This window comes from Amphiprion ocellaris, chromosome 11 (genome assembly GCF_022539595.1).
Source record: "Amphiprion ocellaris isolate individual 3 ecotype Okinawa chromosome 11, ASM2253959v1, whole genome shotgun sequence".
NCBI classification, from domain to species: Eukaryota; Metazoa; Chordata; class Actinopteri; family Pomacentridae; genus Amphiprion; species Amphiprion ocellaris.
This window is the reverse complement of record NC_072776.1, coordinates 29,512,524-29,525,110: the sequence shown is the minus strand read 5'-3', so window position 1 is coordinate 29,525,110 and position 12,587 is coordinate 29,512,524. Positions and strand designations below refer to the sequence as shown.

Here is a 12,587-nt window from a genome sequence, read left to right as displayed (position 1 = left end):
TTCTGAAGCGACTTCTCGTGAACATGTAGCCTTTATGTGCAACGTTTCAGTCACTTTTTCATACTTGTTCTGCTGTCTGACGAGAGAAAAAGAAAAGTATGTAAATAAAAACAGCCTTATAGTGACTTCTGTGTTAAAATGCAGAATAAGTGAGCACAGGGAGCAGGAGAGAAGCTAACAGCTGTAACTAGCAATCCAGTCTTTGTTTATTGGTTTCAAATTCCAGTTTATACCACTTCTAAATGTCTCTCAGTGCTACAATTTCCACAGAGTTCTGACATGTGGGGATACCATCAAAGCCAATGCTAATGCTAACGCTGGGGGTGCATGAAGACTCTTTGTGTTCAGTCTTGCAGCCAACACCAGAACATTTGGTGAGATTTGAGACATTTTACAGTTAGCAGAAGGAGTTCCATGAAGTAAATAAACTGTTAGACTGTGAGGCTGCAGCTCACTCTGAATGGATCACCTGGAAGCAGTGAGGGGACGGACCTATACAAAGTTTTAGCTTTACAAATACTGTTTTCTCAGGTTCTTCATAGAAACCGGATATAATCTCAATGGCTTATAAAGCTGGGAGGACATCTAGTTAGGGTAGGGCAGAAGTAAGTGTTCTAATATTTTCATAGCTTTTATTTTACACCTTTCAGGTTTTTACATACAAAAATGCAATAAAATAGATTTTCACCATGAGACCTGTAAAAGAAACAGCCAGTTGTTATTGCTATCTACTATTTCTTCACTGACTGAGTGGAAAAAAATAGCTTTTTCCCAACTTTACCCTCCTTTTTGAGATATTTTGTGAAATTTGGAAAATTTTTGGTGTTAGATGTTGATGTTAAAAAATGTCAATTTGTGGACTGACCTTGAATGGCAGATAATAGATGTCTCTGGCCTGGAAACGAGAACGTAGAGGAGGATCCAGAGGGTTGCCCTTGTATTTGGGAACAGGAAGACCAAGAGCGATGACCCGAAAGTCCTCACTAACTCGGACAATCTTCCAGCTGTCCAGCTCCTCTTTGGTGTGCTCCTGCAACGCATCAATGCATTAAACACTGGGGATGGACCGATTATCAGACTGATCGATTACTGTGGCTGATATTTGGTGTTTTTTTTTCCTGATTATCGGTATTGTCCTGGTCTGATGCAGCCTCCTCTCTCTGTCTGTCGTAACTCTGTGGTCTCAGAAATGTCTATCAAGCAGAGAGTGAAAAAACAAGAAGCAAGAAACACAAACCAGGAAATTAGCTTCTCTCGCAGTGGCTAATGCTATGTTAACAGCTAAGCTACGAAGCAGCCACAACTTAACCTGAAACAGAACCTGGGAAACAATAACTAATAATAATTTAAGATCTGGACCTTAGTGGACAATAAAAGAGACAGAACAGTGAAATATTAAGAAAAAAGAGAAGAACAGCAAACCGATTGATCTCAGTCGATCCACAAAAACAGAGGAGAGCGTCCTAATCTAATGACTTCTATTTCTATTTTACATATTCATTTATCGCCACCTTATTAATGAAGAAGCCTAGTTATGAATGACGGGTTCTCTGCTATCACACGCTGTTAAAAGATACATTTAATGTATATCGGTCCCAAAATATAGGTCATCGGGAAACCAAACCCCTATTAAACAGCAATGAAATTCCTTTTATTTGACACATATTATAGTACGAGCAAATTTTACGCCAACAGCTGCAGGTATACAGGTGCTTGAGTGTCACACAGTATTTATAGCAGCTGAAAGAGCTCTGTAGGAGTAGTGTGAAAATTCACTGCTTAAGTGTGAGGTTTCAGATAGGCACGGCTCCATAAACAACTATAAAAAAAAAAATGTATTTTCTCAATATAAACCCAGATACAGAGGAGTGAAGTCTGTCACCCTCAGCTGTGTCATCTCCATACACGATGTTTACTTCCCAAACTGGAGGGTTTTGAAGCCTCTGACCTGCAGCAGCTTGTCGTAACGTTCGGCTGACATGAGGAAACGTCCGTCCTCCAGCTGCATCTCTCGGTTCTCCAGCAGGTTGTTGAGAACTGGTAGGACATTCCTCTCAGCCTTCTCCAGACCCTCCAGGACCAGGACTCGACCTTGTGTCGCCGCTCTTACGGCACACTGCAGACAAACATATTAGAAGTCAGGATTAGCCAATGAAGTCGATCGACACTTCAAAAACAATTAGATTGCTATCAGCAAATGGCTAAACCCACTCTGCTCATTTCAATCAGGTTGAATCTGCTGCTCCATTGTCCAGAATGATCTCTGACCCCGTATGTTTGTGTAATTTGATGAAAAATCGATCAGTGCCTCCCACGTGAACCCCCCAGAATCAGCTGTCCTTCCAAACAGATATGCTGAATTACCATCATACTGTGAGCAGTTTCAAAATTATACACCATTAAGGCAAATATAGGTGGGTCAAACCTTTGCACTTTTTAATTTGTGTTATTTTCCCAGCATTTTTAAGCCTGAAACACATGAAATTTTCAGAGTTTCAGGGCTGTGTACTCCAGTTTCATTAATTTGTTTTTTTAAATGATTCTTTTGAACCACAATTTAAAAGCAATGTTTGATTTTCATTGATTAGTTTTTAGTAAATTTTTATTATGGTCTGAGCACCAACTATTGGAATGCAAGGAATTCTTATTATACTTTCTCCCGACAAAATAATTGCATTTTTGAAGCCCTAAACATACTTGAAAATGTGTCCAGGTTGACATGCACATCCAAACTGACGAAAATTTTATATTTTAGGTAGGAGAACTGCACGTATGAGGAAAAATGGCCCTGCCATATTTGTAAAATTGGGCCCTCGCAGCACATTTGACCTAGACCTACGAAATTAAGTAGGCATATGTAGGACGTCAGGCTGCACAAAAAAGCTTTTTGCACACATACCCAAAACCCAACAGGAAGGCGGCCATTGTGAATTAAGACTCAGATTTTGGCAATTCTGGGTCATTTTTTGAAATTTTCAAGAGCGAACTCCTCCTAGGGGCTAAATCCAACACATCTCAGATTTGGTCTGCATATACAACCAGGCATTAGTGATCAAAAGTTATTTAAATCCTCCGCAAACGTTAAAGGGCGTGGTCATGGTGGCCCCCGATATTGTGATGTGTTGCCTTGAAACAGGAAGTGCTGTCTAACTGCCATGTACATGCTCCAATCTGCCTCAAACTCTACATGTTTGATCAGAGTCCTGCCCTGATCACATCCCAAGGCCGATAACCATTCACAGTCATAGCGTCACCTGGTGCATGGGAATAGCTGAGCTGCAAGGATGCAAGGACTTGATCAACGCTGCTTTCAATCTTTTATTCTTACTTTTGTCAGCTTCGAGTTATTTCAGAGACCATTGTGGGTTTTTCTTTTCTTCAATGGAAGGTTATCAACTATTTTGTCCACATGTCTGTGTTGTGACAATATTAAATGTTTCTCTTGGCCTCACTACTGATTCTCGTGTCGCTACATAGGATGTAAATAATCTCTTTTCATGTCTCTTGTGGAGTTTTGTTCATTAGGGGTAGAGTCAGAGCCACTCCCTTTTTAAGATGGCTCCTGACTTTGCACCAAACTATTTGCTTATATACAGTTACAGAAACAAGCATTTGTAACATGGATGTGTTTTCGGCAAATCACTGTAGAAAACTTAAAATTTAAAACCATTATTATTCCTGCAGCATCATTTTCCTGGAAAGGCAAGTGTTGGATACCAAGATTACACTTCCTTACTGTTGTGGCAACAGAAACAGGGCAACAGAACAAACTGACAGAGCAACAATGTAACACGATCAGAGAAGAATGTGAAAGACTCTCAAACAAGCACTGAATGCTGCAAAGTGGTTCGATTGATTTGATTTTGTCGACACTATTATATGAAACATGAACACTAATGTTTCTCCATTTCACAGCCAGAAGCAATATTCGTGAGTGTTAAAATATGCTTTTATTAGAAAAACTATTATTATATAGTGTGAGCCTGGTATCAAAATTTAGGTAAAATTGGGACCTTTAATTTGTTGTAACTTGTTCTGACCAGCCACCAATCACACATGCTGATATAAGCCATAAAAGTTTACCCAAAATGTACTTCTTAAAAGGTTTTCTGGTAAATTATTAGAAAACAGAAAACACATCGAGGGTACCAATGCTTGTTTCTTTGACTATATTTCACTGAGTAAACTGGTGTAGAGCTGCTATTAAATGTATGACATATTCCATTATATTGATGCTCAAAGACACAATCATGCTAAACAAAAAGTGTGAATTTGACTTTAGATTGTGACACCTGGGGTGGATGTGAAACTGATTTGGTTGCAGTTATGAAAACAACTCAAATGTGTTTTTCAGCTTGGAAAATTTCATGTGTCTATCTGGTGAACTTATGAAGTTATGAGGCTCAGAAATACCGGAAAAAGTGATGTGAATTAAAATGTGTCATTTCAACCTACACCTATGTACTTCGAGGGTCTGGAAGTGGAAAACATTCATAGGATGAAGGTAAAAATTTCCACAATTTCATTAAATACATTAAAGTTACTGCGCATAAAAAAATCAGCTGATTCTGAGGGAGTCCGATGGAAAGCTTTTAGTATCTAACTGTCCATTATGCTTTACTGCTCTAAGGACAAAATAAACTTGCAATAAAGCCTTTCCTGAGGATGTCCTCAACTGATCGCATTCGAAACGTCCTCCAAACTAACCCCCAACTTCCAAAACAGTCTCAGCCGTTTTAGGAAGCTCTATTTTTTTTACCACCAAATGTGGGATAAAACTTCTTGGGTTAGTTTACACGGCACATGTGTGTGTGTGCGTGCATGTGTGCGCGCATTTCTGCAGAAATCAAAAAGCGCATCTGACGTCAAGAGGCAGGAAACTTTAGCTGTCTGGGTGGACCGCAGAGCGAGCGGCCGTGTAATTAGGTTGACAAGTAAATACGTGGCAGGTTGTGTGGGAAGCAGAGCCATAAAACTATAGTGAGGACCAGATGCTCTATATTTAACTCTCGATCCATTTTCGGCACCAACGCTGTAATCAGGTAATTGTTAGAAATGTAAGTGACGCAGGACGAAGAAGGAGAAGCTCAGGGGGAAGCACAGACGGGCCTTGTGCTCCGTCTGACACAAGAAAAACATCCCACCACATACCGAGACGCTTCTGAATAGCATGTATGAATCTGAATAGAAATAGGTCTGCAGATATGAATATAGAAGGCATCAGGAGGCCTTGTTGCATAACTGATACCCAACGTAAGCTTTAAAGTCATTTTGGCGCCTTAAAACTGCAAATAAAAGATGAGACTGAAAGGAAATCGGCGTAAAATGCTCTTTATATTTTCAATACCAAACAGTCTAGCATTTTGAAAAAACAAACCAGAGGATACTTGATGCAACAAGTGGACAAATAAAATGATAATATTAAGAGAATATTTCAATACAAGGTTTTGGGTCATCAATTTCTGATGCTTAACTCTATATTGCAAGCAATTTCTGTTATTTTTTTTTTTTTTTTTGCACATTTTTCTCACTGTGGGCTCATTATTCACTGCAATATAAAGTCCTGCACCTCTATGGAAACAGAACGACCATGACTAGAAAGAGAAAGAACTCAGAAATGTCTCTTGTGCAGTATGACACAGTTAGAGTGCCATAGATCATAACAATACGTAAAAACAATCACAGAAATTTAACAAACAGTAGAACTTTTAGGGTCCTTTTATTTTACAAAAGATAAACAGAATCAAGTGCCCACAGGTATTACCAACACTGAAACAAATAACTGCTATAGTTACAATGGCTTTCTTCCACCTTTACATTCTCTACAAACCTCACTTAACTCCAGAAAGATGCTTCCCCATGCTGAATGTGTCTTCCAACAACTTGTTTCTCTGTTCATCATTTTTGAGCAAAGCCGTACAGTACAACACAGTTATAGTGGTGAAATCATGAAAGAAAAATAAAAAACGGAACTGGAATCAACATATCTAACATTGTACCAACACTGTAAACAAATAGTGGTTCTACATACTATAGAATTTTAACTATTTAATATTTTTTACAACCTCTACAAACTCAGTTTTTTCACTCTACTCTACATTTCAATTCTAGTAAGATGTTTCACCATGCTGAATGTATCTTCCAACAACTTGCTCCTCTGTTTACAGTTTTGGAGCCACCCTGCATTTATTTTATTGTTCAACTATCCTTCAATTTGCTCTCAAACATTCTAATTTGTTTCCATACTTTTGTGTGGAAACACAGCCTGCAGCTCAGCCGAATAGTTCCTGAATTTTTGGCTGGTCAGAGCTGAGCTCGTCATGTTTTCGTAGCTGAACGAAGGAGCAGGATCTGGTGCAAACTGAGAATTTTGGTAGAATCTTTAAATAAAATATGTAGAATAAAGTGAATTTCAAAAAACTACAGTAAATTTGAGCTTAGATTTGGTTCATTTCTCCAAACAGAACTTCACATCATACATGACCATCTAAAAATTGAAAAGCCGAAGATTTTTTTTAGTTTTTATAATCTGTGACTGTGAATAATGGTGTAATTTTGCCAATTTTTTTTTAGAAAAATAACATGTCTTTCAAACGTCTCTTCAAACCTTTGGGGTTTAAGAGGTTAAAAAGTGACATGTAATGACTTAAAAGTTCTGTTTCGTGTTAATGCTACAGAAAATAAAAATCACAGGCCAATAATGCCCACATGCACATTTCAGTAGATTAAAGATTGTAATATTTCACGGACTGCCGTCAGACTATAGAGCATGGTTAAAAGGTGAAAATGGTAAAGACATAAATGCATTTTGTATTTTTTGGTCTCATTTTATAACAAAATGTTCACATTTGTACTTTTCATATGTGCATTTTGTCTCAATTCCACCATAACTAATAATGAAGCAGAAGCTACTATTAAATAATTCTTTGTTCTGGATGCATTTATTTGGTATTAATTAGGGATGTCCGACAATATCGGCCCACCGATATTATCGGCCCAATATTGGCATTAAAATGTAATACTGGTCAATACTGTTATCTTTTTTTTTTTCCCATCATGAAAACCGATAAAATAATGCCTGGATTTCGGCTGCATTTACTGGACTCATAGAGGGAGGGAGAGAGGGAGAGTGTGAACTGTTGTTTGAGACAATTAAAAAGAATTAATATGGCATTTTTTCCATAACTTAAAATGAAGTAGCTTTATTTTGCAAAGACAATGTTCACATTTGAAAGCATTGTAGCATTTGAGAATGCATCCAATGGGGCATCACAGTAAAATTAGGTATGATGTGTTAATTCCATGACAGAAGATACGTAAAATTAGGTAAACAACCCACATATATCGGTATCGGTTGATATCGGAACCGGAAATTGAGAGCTACACAATATCAACATATGGGACATCCATAGTATTAATGTCTTTTGGGGGCATTTTTATTTGGCATTGTTGCACTTGATGCTCAATTTCAACAGGTTTGTACAATTCACTGAGAGCTTTTGCATTTTAAAAAGGATTTTTCAGCTCTTTAGTTGCAACATGCAGCCTACACATTGCCTGGAAAGTGTGACTGGTTAATTCATTTCATGAAAGAACTTTCCGCAGAGGCTAACTCATTAGTTGGCAGTGAACTGGTTCAGCGCTGGTGGAGGTGGAGAGCTTTTATATTACTGTAACTTATTCTCAGTGTGGGTTTGAGGTAAGCTGCCTTACATAAGAGCCAGCTAAATGGAGAAGGGTGACTGGAAATGTCTGAAATATATCATCCACGTGACTACATCCTTGGTACAAACTTTGGGGGGTGGTGATGCTGTGAATGGAGGCAGAGTGAGGACTTAGTGAGGTGGAGGGACAGCCAAAGCTCAGGGACTGACACATTAAGCCTGAATATAGGGCTCCGAATCGGCACAGGGCCCCGAAGAATACTTGGATGTTCTAGTTAACACACAAACACACACCTCCTACCACACCAAGCTATTCTAGAAAAGCTTTCTAATTTGCGCGTCCCACACGTCCTCCATCTTTAAAATGAGTATCAGGTACTGTAATACCCTGATAGGAAAACACACTCATGAAGCTGCACATGCCAGCGACACACAACCTGCCCATTAGGTCTGTGGGAGGCCAGAAATAAGCGCCTATAAGTACCGTCGATAATGCTGTATCTATGCATGAGCTGTTGCCATGGAAACAATGGACAACTGTTTTCATTTGGATGAGGAGGCGGGAGGCAGATGAGCCTCGGGGAGCTGGAGGGGTTGGCTAGCGTTCCTGGATGCTGGAAAACAACGTGTCCTCGTGAGATACGCGACTTTAATCAGTGGAGACGGACCAGAGGATCATTCAGAGACACTTTCTAAGAATTTGCACCAAAAGTATCCATCAAAAATGGCCACGTCCAGTTCTTACTAGCAATTTGGAAGTACGACAAAGGGATTACTCTGAAATTCCAAACGTCCACTGTCATCCAATAATAACATCCATCATCAGTTGGAATAAAAAGCACCAGAATTCACGCTGTTTTCTTCTGTTTGTGTTCTTGAAAGAAACCTTCAGCACTTGTGGTTTGATTTTATTGGCAACAATTGATTTTTTAAAATCACAAATATAGCCACTTTCCTTACTGCTAAATTCATTAAACAAATGAAACCAATCCCATTATACTGAACTGAAGCTGTATCATCTTCTACATGAGCATGACTGGAAAAATTTAGTCCATATGTGGCCAATTTTGTGTGTTTGATAATGATACTATTTCTATGGTCTTTATCGTAGTTTCGTAAATGTGTATAATATATAACATTATAGGGTTTGGGGTAGCAGTTTCTGGCCATTTATTGCTCCTGTCACAGACACTTTTAGCACTTGTGGTTTGATTAAAATGGTCAGGAGGCAACAATTGATATTTTCTAATCACAAATCCAGGCAGTTTTGCATCCTGACAGCCAGCATTGTCAAAGAGGTAAAGATAAAGTTACAAACACAAATCACACATGACGTGTTCCAAAACTGTGCTTGAAGTCACAATTATCTGTACGCCAAACATATAAAAGACCAAAGTGTGGGATTAGAAATGTACATAACATGTGTAAATATTAAGGCTAAGACCAATAAGAACAATATTACATATATGACTAACATATAATTACACAAAATATTAATTTATCTGACTAATTTAAATATAAATGTTAAACTTCTGAACCCAATCTCCACTACCAGGCTTAAAATAAAACAAAACTAATTTTAGATATTTTTAAAAACTGACACTATTTATGAGCCAGAAACTGTAAAAACAAAAACATTTTCAGTCAGATTTTCCACTTTCTGACCAGCCTCGATCTAATCATGTGTGGCGTGCAGGTGTACTGCGAAAATGAACCAAGAATAAGCTAAAACTGCAATATTTTATCAAAATCACATGAAAGTCTCACTGAAAACTCTAACCAGATTTTGCAAAAAAAATACAAAATTCTGTGCTACTCAGTGTAATCAAAAATGATTAGTGACTCAACTGCAACCAACAGTGATGTCAAAAAAATTCAGACTTTTGGGTTGAACTGCAGGCAGTGTTTACACAGAGTAGATGGGAGACAAGAATGAAAAATAATTAAAATGTAAGTAGTGCAATAATTTTAGTATGCAGACTTACTATTTTGTTTCCCAGTATTAGCAACAGTTGTGGGGACTTGGAAAAATGATGCACATTTTGATTCCATTCTTCTTTTTTTTTTCCAAAACATAATTGAAGAAACTAAACTTCTTTGTGTGTGATTTACAGTATTATGACTTGGTTTTATTACACAGGAGGTATTTCTGAGTTCTCTTTCCTTCTAGTCATGGTTGTACTGTTTCTATAGAGGTCAAGAACTTTATATTGCAGTGAAAAAACACTGCTTAGGGCTCAATCTTAGGCTACAATAGGCTATAATGTTACATATTGCACAAATTTACAAGAATAATTTAAACAGAAAGGCGAAGAATCTACGATAATGATCATACAAAAAGCAGTATTGTCAACAAGCAGACAAAACTGTCCATGTATGGAGTCAGTTTTCCAATTATGCAACTTCATAAAAGCTAGAAGCAGCCGGATTTGCGATTAACCACATGTGCTCAAAGTTTCGTTCAAGAGCACAAACAAAAGAAGGTGCTCTTTATGCCAACTGATGCTGGACGTTTGATGTTGGTGGAGTTTGATCTTTATGGTAAATCACAGTGTCTCTCTCTCTCTTCTAATTTCCTGTTATCTGTCCACTGTCACTGTCCAATAAAGCTTTAACTCATGCAGCTACTGAGCAGCTCTGACAACAGTCGATATTGTTGCCGGTGTTTGTTTAGCGGCACACCTAATCACACTTTACCCTATTAATTTTATTACTGGCAGCTGTGTGAGACACCTAAAAGTCATCTGCTCTGTGTGGACGAAAGGCAAAACTGTAGTTTTTAATAAGCGTGTAAAGAGGTTGTCTGCTTTTTGAGAGTGTTTTCTGGGAATTTTTACACAGTCCATTTAACTTGAGTGTTTTTTATGCTTCACTAGGAGACACAGTATATTATTCTGCATAATATATAAAAACATGCAGATTCTCAGACAAGATTAAGGGCAGTTTACATTAAACTTTATATTTCATGTTTTACAAACACTATCCTGCCAGTTATAGATGCCGTAATCACATTTAGAGGCAGCGTGTCTAATTATGCAGCGCCTAGAAAATGACACCACACTCCCAAATACAGACTAGTTTAACACATACTGTACCTGTCACATCTGAAAGTCAATGAGCTGATTAGTCAGTCTAAAAAAAAATGTGAATGCGACTGTAATCTACTGTATACAGAATAATAAGGGTGTTTCTCACTTTCAAGATATTGAAAAAGCACAAATTGCCGTATATGTCCATTTATTTCTGTTTAGAATGATGAATGAATATGAGCTTGAAGATCTTAATACTTACGTTCAACACTGAAACTCAGATGTGTTTTTCTGGAGAGCTGTGTGTGTGTGTGTGTGTGTTTTTTTTTTTTTTTAAATAATAAAATTGAACTGTGTCACATGCCTCTTATGAAACCCTGCCGTCCATTTTGCTAAAATAAATCAGGAGCTTTTAAACTGTTAAATCAGGAAACTCTGCCAGAGCGAAACAAAACTGCCACATCAGCAGCGTGAACGCCCCGATGCTTGATCTGTGAAATATAAAACCACTCAGTGCGGTAAAAAATCAAGTGTCAGCAGGATGGATGATTCTTTTGCGAGTGCATTTACTTCTCAAGCCCTCGACACTGAGAAATCTGTGCAAAAATAGATCGGCCACAACATTAAAACCGCCGACAGGTGAAGTGAACCACATTAATTATCTCGTTATAGTGACACCTGGTAGAGAGTGGGGTATATCAGGCAGCAGGTGAACGGTCGGTTCTTGAAGTTGGGAAGCAGGAAAAATGGACGGTGGACAGAGTTGCTACGACTCTACGATTGGGTTGGAGCAGGGGTGTCAAACATGCGGCCCATGGTCCAATCCCGCCCGCCGGACGACTTTGCAAAGTGAAAAAATTACAGAGACGACATTAACTGCAAATTGTAAATTTGTAAAACTGTAAATTTAAAATAATTTCTAGACCATGAGAAGTCGTTTTGATCACAAAGCAAAATACTAGATTGCTCATTATTCTTTTGTCATTTTGTGCCTAATTTTTGTAATATTTTGTCTTGTTTTTTGCCTTGTTTTGTCAGATTTTTGACGTTTGTCTCATGTTTTTGTCATTTTGTGTTTCCTTTTGGTCTCGCTTGTGTTTTTTGTCTACTTTTCGTCATTTTGTGTTTCGCTTTATTCGTTGTTTTGTACATTGTTTTTGTCGTTTTGTGGGTTATTTTGTCTCGCTTGTGTTGTCTATTTTTTGTTGTTTTGTTTCTTGTTTTTGTCATTTTGTGTCTTGTTTTTGTAATATTTTGTCTTGTTTTTGTTTTTTTGGCCGATTTTTGTTGTTTCAATCGAAAAGCAAAATACTATATCATTCCATTCCAAATACCTGTGACGAAAAATTCTGTGCTTTTGTAGATCCACTGTGATTTGTAAGTTGTAATGTGTAAATGATAAACTGAGGCATAATATTACTGAAACTGTATTTGTTTTTCTTTAAAAATCCAGTTTGTTCATAATGTTTTGTAAAAAGATAGTTCATTAAATGTGAATATTTTCAGAATGTACTTTTTTTTTGCACTAAAACAAGGAAAAATTTGGAGTTGTTATTACTTATAGGTTATTATGTTATGACTTTACTGGTCCGGCCCACGTGAGATCAAATTGGGCTGTATGTGGCCCCTGAATAAAAATGAGTTTGACACCCCTGGGTTAGAGCATCTTCAAAACAGCAGGTGTTATGGGGCGTTAGCAGTGTGCAATGGTTAGAAAAAGTGGTCGAAAAGAAGCACAACTGGTGAACCAGCAACAAGGTTATAGTAGTCCAAAGCTCACTCATTGGCTGCTGGTCCCTGTGGTCTGATATCACAAAGACGCTACTGTTGCACAGACTGCTGGAAAGACTAAAGCTGCTGTAACAGAAAGTTGACAAAACATACAAAGCATCTT

The 12,587-nt window shown here is 37.8% G+C and overlaps 1 protein-coding gene across 1 annotated transcript in view; it reads right to left on the bottom strand.

Annotated features, from left to right (window-relative positions):
* Nucleotides 1-12,587, bottom strand: part of vwa8 (von Willebrand factor A domain containing 8) — a 122,667-nt gene that overhangs the window by 101,114 nt on the left and 8,966 nt on the right. The window contains exons 5-6 of the mRNA XM_055015147.1: nucleotides 1,949-2,116; nucleotides 866-1,030 (exon numbers count right to left, since the gene is read on the bottom strand). Of these exons, the coding sequence (XP_054871122.1) occupies nucleotides 866-1,030; nucleotides 1,949-2,116 (333 nt within the window). The remainder of the gene's footprint in view (nucleotides 1-865; nucleotides 1,031-1,948; nucleotides 2,117-12,587) is intronic.